The following is a 21579-nucleotide window of genomic DNA, read 5'->3' on the forward strand; positions in this document are numbered from 1 at the left end:
AATGTAAAAAAAAATTTCCCCTCACCTTGCTCAAATTTGGGTTGAAATTTTGACTCACCTTGCACAACAGTATTGTTGTAAATGTTGTATGAGAGTAAGTTGCAAAATAACATACAACGCATTTTTTTGTTTCCGTTGTGCAAGTTTGGAAGAAAATCACATGCATGTACCCCAAAATGTGAGCGAGTAGCCCCAAAAAGGCCAATATTTGAGTGAAATGCTGGTACACGATTTAAGCTCCTACAACGGAATGGCTTATTTGTGTTGTCTGAATGAGAAATGTATGTCCCTAACGTCAAAACTGCTACTTTAATTGCACATAGGCGGGAATTTTCCCTCCTTGCTCCCTTAACTCAAATTTAACATGTACATGATCAGACAACTTAACTTCATACATACGTTGTGTGAAAAAGTTATAAAAAAAAAATGCCTGCCATTAGTTAGGGCCTTAGTGACTTTGTCTCTCCACTCAGCTTGCACAAAGTAACTCTGCCTTCAGGCCCCTCTTGTTGTTCGTGTCTATCTCATAGAAGCCAACCATTTCCTCTCTCATCTCTCCTCACCTGCAAACCAAAAAGGAAGAAACCCAAAGTTTTGATTCTAAGCAACATCACCACGAAGGTAACTCCCTCTTCTCCTTCTCTAGATTTGGTCTCTTCGCCCCATTCTACCATGTTTTAATTTCCTGATTTTGATTTTAGGGTTCTTTTTGTTTTCCAGATTGAGAAGAGACACTCTTCATTCCTCTCTTTAATTGAACTACTTTTGGTGAGGAAAAGTTAGTTTCCCTTTGTTGATTTTTGATCTTTCATATCAATTTCTCTTTCAGCTTGGGGTTTCGGATGTGGTTCCCGAATGGGGTTTCAATTAGAGTTCCAAAAGGTGGAACGATTCAGATCATCGTCGTCGTCCACCTCCAGTAGCTGTCACTACCTCTCCAAGTGCCTCATCCGAGGCACCGTCGTTCTCCAGGTCCTCTATGGTCACATCCACTTCCCCAACTCCAACGACATCATTTTCGGTAAGGTCCTCTCTCTCTCACTCTCACACACACGCACCCTCCCCCTTCTCTCTCTCTCTACGCTCTAGGTCAATCTCTCCGCCCCCTACAATTTCTTCAATCATCGAAACCCTAATTTGCTCTCTCTGACTCATTCACAACCCCCTCATACTCCACCATACTCTGAAGCTCGTCTCTGACCTGGCATCAGGACAGCCCACCTCTCCGGCCTCGTCTTCGCCTCCGTTCGCTCTGACTCAGTGAGTGAGCTTCTCAGAGATCAATTCAAACTCTCCACTATCTCTATCGCTCAAGCCGAAGGTATTACCGCGAATTCACTAATTAATTGACTTCAATTTCGTTTATGGTTTTCTCAGTTTTCAATTCTCGTTCTCCTAGCAGTGAAGAGAAGCGGCTTCTTGGGTTATGAAGCCTCGAGTTGGGGAACGATTCTGAGTCGGCCGGAAGAACAGTAGTATATCCAAGCTGTGGCATGAATTAGGTTGCTTCTTGTTGCCTTTTATTTATGTATAGTCAATGGGTTTTGTGAGTTTTACTTGTTTCATCATTAGCTTTGGTGAAAGTGCGTTTCTTTTTAAGAATCAAAAGTTTCTTTGCTTGAGTACTTAGGTAAATTTGGCTCCTTTTGAGAACATCCATTTCGACTGACTCAAATTGGATTCTTTTAGGGTGTCTTCTTTCGATTTGTACTGATAATACTCATCAAGTTTTTCTTTGAACAGTCTTGGTATTTGGCTTCGTTTTCAATCTAACATTATGTTCCATGGAAGATACTTAATTCATACATATAGATGAAACTGCAAGCTATGTGTATTTTGTGTATTGATTGATATGACTGCCACTACAGCTTGCTTCATTGACTTGGATTGGAAATTTAAAAACAAGCATCATGCCATTGTTTTTTTTTGTTAGTTTAATCACTTTAATGATCTTTTTCTTTTGGAGAGTAGAAGCCAAGTCAAGTCCGTGTTTTCTCTCATACAAGGTACTGATTCCTCTATTTTTCCAGAGGTCAGCAGTGGCATGGATTGGATTAATGTGCAATGCAGAGGTCCCGTAGAGCTCTTCTGCATCGAAGAGCTTTGGAAAAAGTCACCACTGGAAGGAGCCGCTTGTATAAGGTGTCTCTATCTTTAATTTTTGCTCTGTGGGGGTTTGTCTTCCTTATCAGCTTATGGTTTAGTCATGGTGATGAACAAAGAGGTAATCTTGCTACTAAATGTTCTTTCTCTCATATAGTCTTTTGTTGGCTTTCACTATGAATTATTCTACTGTGTTTGATTGTATATGATGGATCTCCAAGTTTTGGTTGGGGTACAATACTTTTCTGATGCGTAGTATAACTTAGAATTGGCCTCACTTTAATCTTGCTTACCGGAAACATTCAGCGAGTCATTGTAGTGATTTGAAAGTTTTGGAGATGCTTGCTAGAATTCTGGTTTACTGATTTAGACATTTAGTTAATTAGCTACGGTCGTTCGAGGTGATGCTCTTAGCAGGTTGACATTCAATGTATGACTGATTTTAAAATTGTGCATGGGAAGAATTGGGGAGTTTACAAAACCAATAAAAGCATATAATTCTCCTATATTATATTGCAGTATAGTTTACAGATTGAACTACATATGATTAGAGAAGGTATATAAAGTCATGTCCTCATGGACTCATGGTTATGTGTGTCTAGTATCTGCAACATATCTTCTTCATGCCTAATAATCAAATGCAAATAATACCTGAAAACTAGTTGGAAGTATGCAGGATCCAAAAACATGTAATTGTTGGTGAATTTTGATAATGTCAAACTTAAGGAGATGTTTATTTAGTTTGCAAATACTATTTTGTTAAGGAGATGTTGGTTCTTCTAGAAAACTATTAATTAATATTGGTACTTGATATGTTTCAAATCCGAGTCTCAAGTCTTTCTATGGTTTTTCTTTGATTAGGAAACCCTCTTTGTGAAATATGATGTCGTCCTCCTTGATGTTGTAACTAGCTATTCTGAAGCATAAACAATGCAGGTTGTTAAAGTGAAATTAGCCATCTCAAGGTTTGGTTCATTCTCTATTATATCTTATTTGCTTTACCGGAAGAGAAAAATAACATTTGGGGACTGGCTGTGATTAGTGTTCTTTTTGTTTGGCTTTTATATATTGTTTATAATCAACATGCATTTATGCACAAGGGATTTAGATTATCATGACAGCACACATAGTTCTTAACTTACTAGTTCAAAATTGTGCAGCTCCATGCCATGAAATTTATGTGGAGACCATAATACTTAGCCTCCTTTTTTTTTTTTTTTTTTTTGCATTGTTTGGTTAACTTTGTCTTCTCTTATGCAATTTTTTCCACGGGTTTCACCAGTGTGCATGGTGAGAGTCCATCCGCGGAATATGCAAAGTTGAGGAAGAAGTCACTAGAAAGTGAATTTGGACATGCTTTTGGAGCTAATCGCTCCAGAAGTTTTTCTGCTGCCTCCGTTTTGGTCCCTTTTTAGAGCAGCAATTATTTAGTTTCATATGTTGCTAAACTAAAGCAGCCGAGAGGGATGTCTATGATTTCTTCTCCTTCTCGGGCTCATTTGAAACGTTTTGGTGGTTGGTTATTGTTGGAATTGATAAGGGTTCCTTTTCCGATTTCAAAAAACTAAGACATGCATGCAGGCACATGTGCACGCACATGGAATCAATAACCTCCAACTCTACTTAGGTATGTACAGAGAATAAAAATAAATTAACAATATGTACACACACACACAGGTTTATCTATATATAATTATGCATTACCATATTTTGATATCACCAGGTGAGCAAAAGAGATGGATCAGGATGTTAGCAAAGAGCAATTTATTGAAATTGAATACAATCGCTCGCACTTAGATTGATACAGCTTTATCAAAGTAGATTATGAGTATTTATGGGGTTGATCAGGGACATATTAAGGGTTTAGACATTAGAAAAAGGATGGGTAGCCAGACCCTTCTGTACCATACGTGTGGATAATGCTAAATAATCTATCAACCTGAACCGTACTAGCTTTAAGGCGGTAATCAATGCCTTAATGATCATCAATTTGGCTGAAAATTTGCAGAGATAATCTATACACTAGTACCTAAAAACTGAACGGTCGAGATGTGGATATGCGACCGAAAAGAGACCCAAAACTTGAAGTTCACACTTTAATTTCAAAGCGGAACTCCGCTCTGGATAAAATCTGTATATATATATATTATGTATATATATCTCTCTGTGTGTGTGGGAACATATTATATATATATATATATATATATATGTATATATATCTATGTGTGTGTGTGGGAACATATATTTAAATACATGTATACATATATATATGGAATTAGTATAGAGATGAATTGGAGTTAAATTGACTAACCATGCAATCATTCCTAGTAGTCCTATGATGATAGAGGTGCAAAAAACCAATTCAGACATTCACATGAGAAAGTGTTGGATTACAATCATTGTATTTATATAAAACTAGTTTTGAAAAAAAAATCCAAAAAAAATTACAATGGTTAGGACTCGGCCTCTAGATAGAGCAAGCAAACCAAAACTTTAAGTAATGTACGTCAATTACATTGGCTTAATAAATTAGTCATAATAAATAATACAATGCGGTTTTAAAAAAATACAAAAATACAAAAATATTAATTATTGTATTATTACAATAAATAATACAATGATGGGTTTCAACAGATTAAAAAGAAACGTTTATGGTATCGGTGAGCCGTGATCTGTTGGTTAACTAGCCTATTAACACGGTGTTAGTCGTGGGTTCAAATCTCACCGACATCAGGGGTGAGATGGGAAAAAATTGTTGTCCAGAATCATTAAAAAAAAAAAAAAAAATCTTTATAGTAAATAATAAAATATGGTTTTCAACTGATTTTAACAATGAAATAATAAGTTTCTTGCAAAATCTATAATCAATTAATGAAAAAATTATTCATGGTGAAAGACTAAAAGTTTACTTTTTTCGAGGAAACTCATTGTTTGTCGCCATTGAATTTGGTGGGACATACACAATATTCCGCCAAACTAATAATGAGGAATGAGGAAAGCTTTGTTTCCTCACTAATTGCTTCTATAGACGAGGAAATGATTCCCCGTAGAACACAAGCTTTTAGCGAGAAAACTATACTTTTATCGTCGTTGAATTTGGTGGGTCTTACACAATTTTCCCCCAACCAAACAATGAGGAAAGCGTTATTGCCTTGCTAATTGCATCTTTTGATGAGAAAATGGTTCCTCGTAAAACACAAACTTCTAGCGAGGAAACTATAGTTTTGTCACCGTTGAATTTGGCGGGTCTTATACATTTTTCCGCCAAACTAATAATGAGGAAATTGTTATTTCCTCGCTAATCGCTTCTTTTGTCAAGGAAAGGGTTTCTTGTAGAATGTGAACTTTTAGCGAGGGAATCATAATTTTATCGCCGTTGAATTTGGCGGGTTCTTACACAATTCTCCGCCAAACTTATAACGAGGATAGTGTTAGTTCCTTGCTAATTGCTTCTTTTGACGAGGAAATAATTCCTTGTAGAAAACAGACTTTTAGCGAGGAACTCATAGTTTTGTCGCCATTGAATTTGGCGGGTCTTACACAATTTTGAGCCAAAAAAATAACGATGAAATCGTTATTTCCTCGCTGAATGTCATTTTCGTGATGAAAAAATTCGTCACCCAAGTCTCATATTTCCTCGTTAATAGCATGACACTTCGGAGACCAATTTATGGTCACCTTTAGTGATGAACTAAGATATTCGTCGTAGAAAATGATATATAGTGAGGAAAATATATTCCTCATAGAAAACCTATTAGCATTTAGTGAGGAACCAAAATATTCCTCGTAGAAGGTGATATTTATTGAGAAAAATAAATTCCTCGCTAAAAACTTGGTCGCTAAAAAGCCTTTCTGTTGTAGTGTGGATCGCATAGGGGCAGGCTCAGAAGAAAAAATATAATGAAACTAATTAAATTAATCATGCTATGATAGTATTTGAATATTTTATCTAATGTTTTTAAACGCTGAGGCGTAACCCGAGGCGTTTTCAAGAGAGCCTTACAAAGCGTAAGGCTTATAAGGCATAAGCCTTACATGTGTGTGTGTATGAATACATATATAGAACAACAATAATATAGCTTTTCCTTTGGCATCATGCTAAATTTTACGGTTGTGGAGTTTTGTATAGAGATATTTTCTTAGTAGTTTGCTTGTCATATAGGTTCTGGGCAGTCATAGCTTGACTACGTTGTTAAACCCTTGTGACTCAACTTGTATCCTTCATGCAAAATCACCATTAATTTCGATAGCAAATTACCACTACCTATACTTTTAGCCCATAAATTACCATCAGCAAACTTGTTTTTTTTAATTCCCATATGCTAGTGTGCAAGGCCCATGTGCAAGGTATTATCCCTTGCGGTTAGATTCCTTCCATTTTTAAATTATTTCTACTGACAAGTAAATTATGAAACTGCCCTTGTGATTTGGATAATGTGAATTAACACTGCTGAATGTCAGTAACATTATAAAAAAAAAGTATCTCTACGTTCCATCTTTGTTTTTCTTCAAAACAACTCATTTATTTAATAATTCCAAAAACTATTTGTACATATTATAATATGAAACTTGGACACTATCATTTATCTCTGGCTTTGCTGCTTCCACATACAAGCAGTAGTGTACTGAGGATTAGTAGTATGTCACCCCCAGCAGTATACTAGCCCCAGTAGTATACTGACCCTCAGTAGTGTATTGATCCGCAGTAGTGTACTGGCCCCCAGTAGTATACTAGCCTGGCCTTCTCGCGTTTACTCACTTCAGCATTGCTTTCATTAGCTCCATCCTAATCCAATAAGAAAGTACCATAAACCCAAAACTAAAGCATTACACAACACCACCAATCCAATAAGAAAGTACCATAAACACAAAACTAAAGCTACTGACCCTCAATACAAAACTGAGAATCCACCAAATACAGGGAAGAAAAATTGAAAATCAATTTTATTCAGCACCAATTATTTGGTCATACTTTCAGATCAAAAAACAGTGAAATAGCTTACCCATGCCAAAACCTGTGACAACATGAGGCTAAAGGTACTGACCCTCATAATTTCTCAACCAAATATGGATTCGCAGCCTTGCTTCGCCTGATTCGCAGCCTCCCTTCGTTGGATTCGCAGCCTCAGTTCGCCGGTTGCTTTGCAGCCTCGGTTCGCCGAATTCGCCGCCTCAGTTCGCCGATTGCTTCGCAGCCTTGCTTCGCCTGATTCTTAGCCTCCCTTCTCCGGATTCGCAGCCTCAGTTCGCCGGTTGCTTTGCAACCTCGGTTTGCTGGATTCGCCGCCTCACTTCGCTGGCTTCGCAGCCTCGCTTCGCCGGTTACTTCGCAGCCTTGCTTCGCCTGATTCACAACCTCGCTCGCCGCTCACTTGGCCGGTTACTTCGTCACCTAGCTTCGCCGGAGCTTCATCGCCTAGCTTCGCAGCCTCGCTTGGCCGACTGCTTCTTCTCCTAACTTCGCAGCCTCGCTTGGCCGGCTATTTCATCTCCTAGCTTCGCCGGAGCTTCGTCGCCTAGCTTCGCAGCCTCGCTTGGCAGACTGCTTCGCCGCTCACTTGGCCGGCTGCTTCGTCGGAGCTTGGCGGGCTGCTTCGTCACCTAGCTTCGCCTGAGCCCTAGATCAATTTATGGAGGATCTAGATTTGGGGACGGTTTTGATTTTGGGATCTGGATTTTGGGACTGTTTGAATTTTGGATATGTTCTGATTTTGGGAGAGTGGCATGTTTGGTAATTTTTGTAATATTTGAGTGTTTTTCTTTAGGATGGGCTAACAGGCTGTTGCAATTGTTGGCCGCATGGGATATTAGTTTTAGACTCTGCTATTTGTAAATAATAGTGCTATTTTGTAGTTATTGGTAAAAAGCTCTAATTTCGATACCACTGTTCTTCAATCACAATACAAAACTGTTAAATGATTCTTGAGGTGCAGCAAAGATCTTGTGATAATTACGAGCAAAATAGGAAAGTATTAATTGTTATTAGGTTTGCTGAAGTGATAATATAGAATCCCTGATTTGTTGGGACTTGATAGAGTCCTGTTCACTGATCAAGATTTGCTATATATCCAAGAATCCAATATCGACTTTTCTTTCCAATTCTCTAAATGCTTACGGGTATGACTACACCCAAAGTCGAGCTCTTATCATGGCAGCAAGAAGAAACACTGCACAGCGGCTTGGATGCCAAAATCAACTCTCTCAATCCTATATTGTTAGTGAGTAACTCCAACAGATTCCCCATAGTTTGATTTTTCTCTACTTTAGGGAAAAATGAGTCTTTTTACTCCAAACAGATTCCCTATAACTATCCCTATTTTAGGGAAAGTGAGGAAAGAGAAAACCAAATTCCCTATATTTATGGTAATCTCTAAAATTTGAAGGAAGAATATAAAGATTTTAGATATTGCTGTAAAATAGGGAATCTGTTGGAGTTGGAGAAGAAAAAGATGTTAAAGCTTTGATTTTTACTTCCTTATTATACAAAAATTATAAAGAAGCTGTTGGAGTTGCTCTAAGTCATCAGTTTGCTTCTTCTTCTTTTTTCCCTTCTTCTTCTTCTTCTCTGGGTAGGGATGGCAATGGGGCGGGTTGGGGATGGGGATGTGATCCCCATCCCCATCCCCGGGGTCATTTTCTACCCCCATCCCCGCCCCAATCCCCAATAAAAATATATTGGGGATTCCTCGTCCCCATCCCCATTGGGAACTAAGGGGGGTGTATTGTATTTGGATTTGTGTAGACTTTTTTTAAATGATAGACTTTTTTAAAAGTCCACAGACTCTTTAAAAAGTTGATAGACTGTTATGGATTTCTTAAAACCATTGATTTTAGCAACAAACTTTTATTGATTCATGAAAATCTATATACTTTATTATGAATGACTTCTACAGATTTCCTAGGATGTACAAAATATAAAAAAAACAAAAACAAAAACAAAAAACAAAAAAAAAACAAAAAAATAAAACAAATGCAACCCAAACACTAAACAAAATAATAACTTGTTGTCTCTTCAATGCTCCAGTATCTTCTAATAGAAATTGACTCAAATAAATGATTGTTAGTCTGTCTAATGAGTTTGTTCTCATTCCTAATCTCCCAACAACATAAATATACAATATAGATCACTTGATGTTTATGGTTAATTATTCTCATCAATTTTGTTTTCGCCGATTAACATATATTCTAGCAATATTGGTCAATGTCTTGATCTATAATCAATCAATTGAAAATCAATTGTTCAACCTTTTTTTGAACCATAATATAAATTCAAATTAATGAGAATAATTAATTAATAAAATAACATTTAGTATAGTTCAAGGTCTTAGGGTTAGGCCACAATATTTGAGTTTTAGGGTTTCATAAATCATTTTTATTGCTATTAGGATTCGAAGTATCACAATTGAAAAAAAAAAAAAAAAAATCACATTCAACAACTACAATGAACATGTTGGGTATCAAAAAATGTTGATATCATAAAAGATTAGAGAAAAGACAAAAAATTAAGAAAGAGAGATGATGAAGAACAAACTTCTTCGTGCGTACAAAGAAGAACTTTGATAGACCTTTTTTTTTTTTTTAAGAGGAAACTTTGATAGACTCTTTGAAATCTTTGGTCTGGAGGCTAGAAAATTATTGGAGTTTGGTATGTATAGTTAACACTACAAAGTCCATGATTTTCTAATTCCATAAGTATGAATGATATTTTGAATACCTCTGTACTTTTATTCATTTTTAAAAGTCCTAATTGAATACCCCTAGATTTTGGTGGAATTCATGAAGTCTTTAAAAATCCTAATTGAATACCTCAAGACTTTCATGGACTGTTAAAAGTCTATATTGAATAGACCCAGACTTTTAAATTCCATAGATTTCTTTAAAAGTTCCATTAATTCCATATACAATACACCCCCTAAGCCTCCAAACCCGCCCCAAATCCCCAATAAGAATTTAATAAATAAAATAATTTTTTTTCTCATATTACCTTTTTTAAAATCAAAATCTACAACAAATAAATTTAAAATATGATTAAATTCATAAATCATAATTCAGTGAGTGCAAAAGTCAAATCACCATTAAAGTAAAAGTGTAGCCATTAAAGTAAAGTATTAAAAGTATATATTTGTGATTTATATTATAAAATAAAAAATAAAAATATATATAAATTAAATATATGTATATATTATTGGGGCGAGTTTGGGGATGGGGATCACAATACCATCCCCACCCCATCCCTAATCTTAGATAGTGGGGATTGGAGATCCCCATCCCCATTCCCCATTTGTCCCCGAATTCTCCCCCCATTAAGGGCGGGTATTCAATGGAGCTCTGTCCCGCTGGAGATTTTTGCCATCCCTATCTCTGGGCGTACGCCTTCATCACGCGTTTTGCGCTCGCTTTCACCGCCCTGCTCATACGCTTTTTAAGCCTTTAAACCTTCCCATCAAAACTGAGGCTGTGTAACTATGAAAATAAGCCTTTCACGCCTCAGGCGCGCTTTTTATATTATCCAGCAAAGATTCTTATATTTACTCTGAATTAGGTGGCCCTGTTTACTAATTATTTACCTCTCTTAACTTCTCTAGGTTGGAATATCGAATATATATGCATGGATACAAGGATGGAAGAAGAAGCGTTGTGTGTGTAGCCATTTTGGAATCTTGATCACAAGTGAGCAGTAATCAGCAGAGAACGATTCTGTGAATGAATTATTGAATGTGTGCTAAGAAGAATCGAGTATAAACTATAAAGTATTAAACGTGTTGATGAGATAGATTCTTAATTTTTGTTTTTATAGCTTGGAAAATAGTACCAAGTGCGGAAGAAACCAACTATATATTCTGTTATCCACTACGTACATAAGGAGGGAGGAATGGGTTTAGTCGTTCATAGAAAAAGAATGAAAAAAAGCTTAACCTCTCCATGATTTTCAATAATCTTCATAACTCCACAACAAGCTTTGCGAACCTTCTACCCTCCGCAAAGTGGAGTGCAAAATTTTCATACCTTTAACAATACATATCAATATTTTAAAACGCTGAGGCGTAGGCCGAGGGTTTTTCGGTGAGCATCAAGAAGGCACAGTGGCGGAGCCAGAACTTTAAGTTCCCTGGGGCACAAATGGATATATCACAACATACAAAATATGTAAATAAAATTTCTATGTATTAAAATGGTTATTGTCATCAACGTGATTTCATATTTTAAAATCGTTTCAAAACAGTCTCTTTATCTATATTAGTAAAATATTTTTATCAATAAATAAAATCAAGCAATCATTTAACAGATCGCAACAATATTTGATTTTGTTTTAATATGTTAAGTAAAAAAAAAACATCTATATTAGTTAATAAAAAAAACTTTTATAATTAACTAAACATAAACAGCACAAACCAGAAATAAAGAAGCCCAACCACTGCACCAAGCTCGTAATCTGCTATTTTAGGTAACTAAATTTTATGGGACCGCGACCACTTACCCAATTTCAGCTTCAAAATTGCCCGCTTACTCCACTAAGAGTTTTTTAACCCCATTTACCCAATTAAATGTTAAATGACAATTGCAACCTTCAATTAATTAAAAAATTACAGGTTCACTCTCTCTCCTTTATCTCTCGCTGACCAATCTCTCTCGCTGGGACTTGCGGCCAGTGCTGGGATTGGTGTTGCAGGATGAGTGGCTGGGTAGATCGATATCTGGAGGAGCACTGGTGTCCGGCGGCGATGCGTGCAGAGGCGCTGGGCAGAGCATGCTAGGCGCTGGGGGCCGGGGGCTGAGAGGTGGCGGGTGGGTTGCTACGTCATCGCCGATCTGGGTGCTGCGATGGTGGGGGGCTGACGAATCCGATCTGGGTGCGGCAACTGTGCAGAGGAGTCGTCGTTGAGGTCGAGATCGGGTCTCAAGGGCAGCGTGGAGATCAATTGCTCTGGTCCTGCTGTTGGGTGCGGAGATCAATTTCTCTTGGCTGGGTGCGGTGAGGCCGGCGGCCAAAACAATTTTTTTTTTGGATGCGGCAGAAAAGAAGAAATATTTTTCCTTCTTAGGTTTTTTTTTTTTTTTTGACAGAAAGAAACTAGAAAACTAGAGTTTATTTTCTTGGCTATTGGCTCTGAGCGTGCTGATAACATAAAAGTAATATGAGTATTAGGAGGCAATAATATGAGTATTGGGGGGCAATAATATGCATATAGATTGATCAAATGTGCATGTAGTGTATTCATTTTGGTTTTGGGAGTTTATGCAATTCACTGGAGGGCAATAATATGATTATTAGAGACAATAATATGATTATTAGGAGGTAATAATATGAGTATTGGGGGGCAATAATATGATTACTGGGGGCAATAATATGATTACTAGGGGCAATAAATTCAGATGCCGGAATCTGGTCACCAGTCCGGTGAACGGGCGCCGGATTCCGGTGAACGGTTGTCGGATTACGGTCACCAGTTGCCGGAGTCCCGTCGCCGGAGTCCGCGGCCAGCCACTGGTCACCGAGCACAGCAAGGTGGAGGATGACTTTTCTCTCTAAGTGAGAAAGAAGGAGAGGGCAAAAAAGTCCCAAAAATAAATAAAAAGAATAAAAAAAAAAAAATTAATTGGGTAGTAGGGAAATAATCCATTTAGAGTGTTTTTGGTAAATGGAGGTTAAAAAACTGTTAGTGGAGCAAGTGGGCAATTTTGTTGTTGAAATTGGATAAATGATCATTTCTCCAAATTTTATATGTATGTTAAAAAGTCGATCAGTGGGTCACGGGACCCACTGTGCCCCTATATGGCTCCGCCTCTAAGAAGGCGTTCGCCTTGAGGTGTATGTTGTAAGCCTTATGTATAAAAGACCTATATTGATGTTGTTATTACTCTTATATATACCACATTAAGAGTAACCAAAAGAACATTATTAAGTGGACTTTAAGCACTACCACTCTCACTTGCAGCCACATTTTCCACTTCTTGAACATGTGCATCTTCTTCTTCTAGTGGCTCCAATCCCCCTATCTCTCTATACACCGCAATCCTTGTTTGTTTGTTTTCTTCATTTCTTTTAAGTGCTAAAGTGAACCAATCCTTCACATTTGGTGGGACTTTGATTCCTTCATGGGTGCCAACTAAATGCTGCTTGAATCTAAAAATGCCACCGGTATTTTTTATCATCACAAAACGCACACAAAAGGTACTTCAACTCCCCTGGAATTGGTTTTGTCCATTTCCAAGCATGATCTTTCTTTGTTGTCCCACTAGTAGTAGTGTACTAGAACTCATTGTTACCTGCACAAAATCATGCAATCTGCCAAAAATCAAAACATGACTAGTTCGGGCAGCAAAGTCAAAAATGAACAACTTCTAATAACTGTGATAAGGGTCAAAACTGATATGGCCCTTATGTGTCTTGTATTAATTTTATGAAACTGGGTTCGTTCTCCAGCATATCAATTAACACTCAATGACTAGTTCGGGCAACCGCACATGACTAGTTCATAAAAAATCCCCAACTTCAATCTTCCTATATCATTTGTGATAACCAAATTGCTAAAAGATACACGCAACTATAAATGCACATCTTTGATTGCTCAATATCTTCCAACTAGTAGTCCAGATTACAAACAACTTAAAAGCTCCTTACTTTAAAATCAACCCATCAACAAATGATGCCCAAAAGTGAGACACTTAGATACTCATTAAGAGCAACCCAGAATCGAACTCCAATTACCCCAGAAAAGCTGACATTACTCAGTTACTCTATATGACGGGAACACTTCAAACCCAGATACATATATTCTTGACATTACCAAACATTCAAATATATTCTTGACATTACCCAGATAAATATAGCTTGCTGCGAATCAATTGGAATCATACACTCATTTTTCAAGATTTATAATGGAATCAATTAGAATCATACCTTCAAATGACCTGCTGCGAATCGAACTCCAATACCTTCAAATTGACTGCTTTGAATTGAAATCGAACTCCTAACTCGAACTCTATGTTAGGGATCGAATTTGCTACCTTTTGGAAGAGAGAAGGTCTGATTCGGCTCTCCAACACTCGCAGCAGAACAATCGCGACCTAGAGAGGCTTTAAAACACAATCTGTTCAAAACGACGTCGTTTCTCTTTTGTTGCTGCGCCTGGGCCTTTGGCGCCTTGGGCGTCGTCTTTCACGCTTTATTCGACGCCTCAGCAGCCTCATCGCCTACCCATCAAAACCCACTCAATTTCATGTCGGATTTTCACTTTTTGAGCCTCAGGAGGCGCACTTTTTAATTCATTGATACATATAGCTCAAAAGTAAGAGTATAATTATATATACCATGTAGTATAGTCTTTCATCGAATTGAAATGACCAACTGATCCAGTTGCAGTCACTTGATATTTGTAACGACTAACGAGTACTCTAAATATGTTGCCAACGCTGAAATTCCATTATCGTCTTCTTCATTTCAGCTGACTCAATTCCCAGAAACATTGTAAGATGTTAAGCATGGGCAGCTGGATTATAATTTGGATATCCATTATGGGCATACAAATGGTGCAAAAGATTATATGAAGGCTATTCAGATCACAACCATTGGTGAACAAGGCACCTGCGTTCAGTGTGATCAGTTGGCCGGAATCTAGAAACTTGATCTATTGCTAGCAAGCAAATGGTGTTTGGATTTGTGACTACTATGCAAGTACTATGGTAGCTCTCTAGTGGCGGCTTCGAAGCAATGTGGTGTGGTGGTTCGTTCGTGGGGGTGGAAGGATTTTTGCCACTACGAGGGTGAGTTGCATCACATGGTGAGGACCTTACGCAGGGGAGCAAAGGCTGGGAGTGGTCCGGCCAGCCCTATTGGGCTTTGGGCTCCATCCTTTCCTTTAGGTCGTAGTGGGCTCCTGATTTAGTTAGCTTGTCTTCTTTCTAATAATTCCCTAGGGATCTATGCTTGTTAGTCTTAATGAGTGCTAATTAGTATAGTTTTTACTTAGGGGGTGTATTGTATTTGGATTTGTGCAGACTTTTTGAAAAGTCTACAGACTCTTTAAAAAGTCTCATAGACTGTTATTGATTTCTTAAAATTAAAATCATTGATTTTAGCAATAGACTTATTGATTCATGAAAATCTATATACTTTATTATGAATGACTTCGATTGACTTCTGTAGATTTCTAACATGCACAAAATATAAAATAAATAAATAAATAAACAAAACAAAACAAAACCAATGCAGCCCAAACACAAAACAAGATAATAACACGTTGTCTCTTCAATGCTCAAGTATCTTCTAATAGAAATTGACTAAAATGAATGATTGTTACTTTGTCTAGCTAGTTTGTTCTCATTCCTAATCTCCCAACAACATAAAGATACAATATAGATCACTTGATGTTTATGGTTAATTATTCTCATCAATTTTGTTTTCGCCTGATTAATATATATCATAACAATATTGGTCAATGTCTTGATCTATAATCAATCAATTGAAATTCAATTATTCAACCTTTCTTTGAACCATAATATAAATTCAAATCGATGAGAATAATTAATAAGATAAAATTTAGTATGTCATAGCAACAATGTTCAAGATTTTAGGGGTAGACCACAATATTTGGGTTTTAGGGTTTCATAAATCATTTTTATTGCTTTTAGGGTTCAAAGTATCACAATTGAAAAACAAACAAAAAAATTCAGATTCAACAACTAGAATGAACATGTTGGGTATCAAAAAACGTTGATATCATAAAAGATTAGAGAAAAGACAAAAAATCAAGAAAGAGAGATGATGAAGGACCAACCTCTTCACGCAGAGAGAAGAACTTTGATAGACTTTTTTTTTTTTTTAAGAGGGAACTTTGATAGACTTTTTCAAATCTTTGGTCTGGAGGCTGGAAAATTTTTGGTATGTATAGTTAAAACTGCAAATTCCATGATTATTCATGACTATCCATGATTTTCTAATTCCATAAGTATGAATGATATTTTGAATACCTCTGTACTTTTATTCATTTTTAAAAGTCCTAATTGAATATCTCTAGATTTTGGTGGAATTCATGAAGTCTTTAAAAATCCTAATTGAATACCTCAAGACTTTCATGGACTGCTAAAAGTCTATATTGACTACACCCAGATTTTTAATTTCCTTAGATTTCTTTAAAAGTTCCACTAATTCCATATACAATACACCCTTCTCAGCTTATTTCCTACGATAGCTATAGGCTCATTTATTTGTAAGTGAGCACTGAATGTATAATGAATGGCCTATACCTATGTACCATCATAGTGTTAGCCTGAGTCATGGCTTAACGTTAGGAATAGAATATATTGTAATTATTTCGTAGTTAGTACTTACCTGTTGTATTCCTGTAAATCTTCTTTATATACCTCCACTGTGAGATGAATCAAGTATCAGAACATTCATTCTCTATATCTCGTCTTATTTGACTTGGTATCAGAGCAAAGATCCGAGAGGACTTTGTCTCTTGTTTTTATATTTTATTTGTTCCTGGTTCGAGGAATTAATTCAAAAACCCCATTGTTAGGGTTATTGTTCTCTTAATGGTGTTATTGTCATCCTGTCGTTATCTTCCTTGCACCAACGTCCGTCCAAGAACGATCTGACCATCTTCTTCTTGGACTTCGACAATTATCAGTCAGCCATCTTCAACGTCAGGCCAGCCGCCTTCAACCGACGTCGTCTGCCATCTTCCAGATCGTCCTCCAAGCATCGTCTACCATCTTCCAGATCACTTCCAGATCAGTTTCGTTGCCTTGTCAGATCTCCATAACTCCAGGGATTGTTCACCAAACCCATGTCCCCAAACACCAGAACAAAATGGAGTGTCTGAAAGAAAAAACCGTCATTTACTTGATATGGCTCGTGCCCTTCTCTTTAGTGCTCATATGCCTAAGTATCTTTAGGCAATGCTATCCATGCTTCCTCCCATCTTATTAATCGTCTTCCATCTAGTGCCCTTCAGGGAAGAATTCCATTTGAGGTTCTTGCATCTCATGTCTCCTTACCTTCATTTCATAATCTTCCAGCTCATGTCTTTGGTTGTGTTGCTTTTGTCCATATTCCTAAAAATCAGGGGTCTAAGTTGGATGCCCGAGCGCTTAAGTGTGTGTTTGTGGGCTACAGAGGTTCTCAGAAAGGGTACAAGTGCTATCATCCACTAACCAGAAAGTACTATGTCACTATGGATGTTACTTTCTTTGAGGACATGAGTTACTTTTCCTCCTCAGATACAGCTCTTCAGGGGGAGAATTCATATTTTGAAGAGCTGTATCATGGAGAGGGGGAGGAATCAGAAAGCGGAGAAGAAGTCACACAGGTAGGAGGTATTTTGACTGATCCAGTTGAGAGCATCAGCTTATCACCTCCAGAAGCAGAAGGTCCAGACATCCAAACACCAGTTTCAATCACTGAAAATGCAGTTGAAGACACAATTGTCCCTCTTGCCATCACTTCTACCCCTGACCCACAACTGCCTGGTACTGAAGATCACTCATTTGAGGTATGTCTACCCACTAGTACTAGCAATAGTGAGTCTAATGTTGAGCAATATGTGTTACCAAATAGGACTACTCGAGGTCAATCAGCCAAAAGATATGAACCTAGTCTTACTACCAAATCAAAATACCCAGTAGCCAATTATATGTCCACTAAGAGTTTGTCTCAGTCATATGAATCATTTGTGAATCAAATATTTGTTGTATCAGTACCTAACAGAGTGCAGGATGGATTAGGGGATCCAAAGTGGAGGAAGGCAATGGAGGAAGAGATGGAGGAATTGCAAAAGAATAATACTTAGCAACTTGTGCCTCCACCACAAAGCAAGAAGGCTGTAGGTTGTCGTTGGGTGTTTACTGTGAAACATAATGCAGATGGATCAGTGAATCGGTACAAAGCACGCCTTGTAGCAAAGGGGTTTACTCAGATGTATGGTATAGACTACAATGAAACGTTTGCTCCTGTTGCCAAGATGAACACTATTCGGGTTCTGCTCTCGTTTTCTGCTAGTTTAAACTAGCCACTCCAACAGTTTGATGTCAAGAATGCATTTCTTCATTGAGAGTTAGCCGAGGAAGTGTACATGAGCCTTCCACCTGGGTATGTAGTTGCTTCTCCTGGTAATTTTGTATGCAAATTGAGAAAGTCTCTGTATGGTCTCAAACAGTCGCCTCGTGCTTGGTTTGGGAGATTTTCACAGTTCATGCGAAAGGTTGGTTGCAAACAGAGCAACTCAGATCATACCTTATTCCTCAAGCATCAACAAGGGAAGGTAACAGCTCTAATTATTTATGTGGATGATATGGTAATCACCGGAAATGATACTATTGAGATGGATAGACTGCAGAGACAGCTAGCCTCTGAGTTTGAGATGAAGGACTTGGGTGAACTTAAGTACTTCTTAGGAATTGAGGTAGCCAGGGGGAGAGAAGGGATCTACCTATGCCAAAGAAAGTACGTTCTTGACTTGCTAACAGAGACAGGTTTGTTGGATTGCAGACCTATTGATACTCCTATTGAGCAGAATCATTGTTTAGCTGAGTATCCAGATCAGGTACCTACTGATCGAGCTTGCTATTAGAGGTTAGTTGGGCGCTTGATTTATTTGGCTCATACTAGACCAGATGTTGCATATGCAGTGAGTATGGTGAGTCAGTTCATGCATAACCCGAGTGAGAGTCACGTGGATGCTGTTATCAGAATTTTAAAGTACCTGAAGTCAGCTCCAGGAAGGGGAGTATTGTTTTCTAAACACAACAACATCCTTGAGGTTTGTGGCTTCACAGATGCAGATTGGGCTGGAAATATTACAGACAGGAGGTCAACATCAGGTTACTTTACCTTTGTGAGAGGTAATTTGGTTACATGGAAGAGTAAGAAACAGAAAGTTGTGGCATAATCTAGTGCTGAGGCCGAGTATAGAGGTATGGCTCACGGAGTGTGTGAATTGCTGTGGATGAGAAATCTGTTACGTGATCTTGGTTTCAAACTCAAAAGTACTATGCAGTTGTATTGTGACAACAAGGCAGCCATTGACATATCACATAATCCAGTACAACATGATCATACTAAGCATGTGGAGGTTGATCGTCACTTCATAAAGGAGAAGCTAGATGCCAAAATTATTAGCTTTCCTTTTGTTCCAACTGAAGAGCAACTTGCAGATATACTGATAGCTAAATTTATAAGCTATTGATTTTCCTTATTCGCACTTAAGATTGTTAATTGCAGCAAGGGTAAACAAGGGTCTTTCCCGCAGAGGACTAAGGTTATAACTACTCAAACAATGTCACAAAAGTGACAACTGTTCCTAGCGAACAGCAGTCGAAAATATAATTAAAACCTACCCTAAACTATTCAGAAAATTATGAAAATTTACAGAGATATACTAGACACAATGGTTGTCTAGGATAAAAAATTTGGAATTATTCGGAATTGATTACTATATTAAACAAATACGAAAATATAGAGTACAGAAGCTAAAAATAACAAAAACTGGTTTTAAGATGGTTTGAAAACAATATGATAAAGATAGTTAGGGAAGATGCATCCACCCCGGACAATCACACACAAGATAATTTGTTCAATCCTAATTCAATTAATCTAGATGAAGATGCTCAGGTTGGCTCGGTACGCTTGAACACAACCTATTACCCTTTCTTACTTCGTACGCTAGGCAGGAAGTGCTCTACACCTAGACTATTCCCAAGCAATGCAACCTAATGGTACGCTTATTAGATTAAACATGCAGAGATCATTAAGGTCTAAAAGAGTTTGAGACATCACTAGCCATCGCAATAAACTTAGCGCCTTGCTAAACATAGGACTTTGTTTACTTGATAGTGAAAACTAACAATTGCTTCTCTAGAAGGTTTGAGGAGTCCAACTATTGACACAGGCATCAAACAATCAAAGCGTTAGAATCCTAACATGCATACTAAGCGTGCACTCAAAGCATACAAGCAAACATTCATCAATGCAAAAGTAGTAAACAAAAGTCTCATCTTGAATTACAAGAAAATAAAATCAAAAGTCAAATCATGTTGTAGTTCATGTCTAGGGGCTTCAAGCAGCCCCTAACTAATAAAAACTAGCAAAACATAGAATAAACAAAATTAACTAAAGAAGGGGAGGAAGAGAGAGAGAGCGAGAGTTGCTGCAGATTGATCTCCTTTTATATCCTTAGAGATTGCCTTCATCTTTCTTGTTGTGTAGGAAATCCAAAACCTAAAAGAATTAGGGTTTACATGCTTAGGTGGAATTTTCTAAACCATGCTACTGAACAGTTAACGAAAATAAATTAATTAACTAACCTAGACTCGATGGAATTTTCTATAAATTTTACAGGACACTAAAGACACATTGAATAACATGAATAAAAAATTTCAGAACAATTGGAGTTGATTTGATATATGAAATAATTCACGTAAAACTAAACAAAGTAAGATAACAAAGCATAAACAGATTTTATAACTTTAAAACTATTGACAGAAACAAAGCTAAGGACTCATTCTCTACCACCAAATACACTCAATCATATTAAAGCTCAGTTATGGAATCTTAATTCTCAATTGAATTTACCCGAAATTAACTCACAAGCTCAAATTAACCCATTACCCTTTCTTAGTTCCTCATTAAGTGAATACAAGCTCACCACTTAATCTATTACCGATTATGCAACCTAGACACAAGCTCGCTAAGTTTAACATATCAAAATCATTAAGCAAGAAAAGAGTTTGGATAAATCTAGGGTCAGAAGTACATTGGTAGTCTTGCTAAACCTAGGGTTTAAGTCACATGTAATTCAAGAAAACATTTTGCTACTCACACTACATCAATAAACTCATCAGACGACAGAGCTCAGATGACAGAATGGTTCGTTTATGTTGTCTGAATAATTTTAACGACAGAATGAAAAAATTTTGTTGTCTGAATATAGTGTATATCATAGTAAATCAGTTTTCTGAAAAAGGCTCTGTTTCAGACAACAGATTTCTGTTGTGCATTACACTGAGATTGATTTAGTTTTGGTTGTTTGAGTTTTTTTTTTCTTTGAAAGGAAATTTTTGGAAAGGGTTATGTTTCAGACAACAGATTTCTGTTGTGCATTGAACTGACTTTGGTTTTTTTTTTCCCCTCCTTTCAGTTTGGTTTTTTTGCACAAACGTAAAGATATATCCGTCTAACACTTAATGAAATTTTGGCCCGACAAATTTATCAAACTGAAAGAAACCTAAAAACCTTCTCTCAGCACGCTCTCACTCTCACTCTCACTCTCATACCCATCTCCTCTCTTGCTCTCGCTTTCGTTCTCGCACCCAATAGAAATCTTTGAACTGAAAACCCAATCCAACATCAATTTCTTCGAATCCGACATGGAAACTGAAAACCCAGAATCATCTCAACCATCTCACCTCGAAAATAGAAAACCCCATTCCAGCCAAACGATGTTGGTCTCAATCTCAATCCGTATCTTGGTCTCA

At 37.3% G+C, this 21579-nt stretch overlaps 1 protein-coding gene across 1 annotated transcript in view; it reads left to right on the forward strand.

Annotated features, from left to right (window-relative positions):
* Positions 1 to 855: 855 nt before the first annotated feature.
* The window catches only part of LOC112194356 (ribosome production factor 1), a 30832-nt gene continuing 10108 nt past the window's right edge, over positions 856 to 21579 (forward strand). The window contains exon 1 of the mRNA XM_040517013.1: positions 856 to 1021. Coding sequence (XP_040372947.1) covers positions 856 to 1021 — 166 coding nt within the window. The remainder of the gene's footprint in view (positions 1022 to 21579) is intronic.

The sequence above is a fragment of the Rosa chinensis genome, chromosome 3, assembly GCF_002994745.2.
Source record: "Rosa chinensis cultivar Old Blush chromosome 3, RchiOBHm-V2, whole genome shotgun sequence".
Lineage (NCBI taxonomy): Eukaryota > Viridiplantae > Streptophyta > Magnoliopsida > Rosales > Rosaceae > Rosa > Rosa chinensis.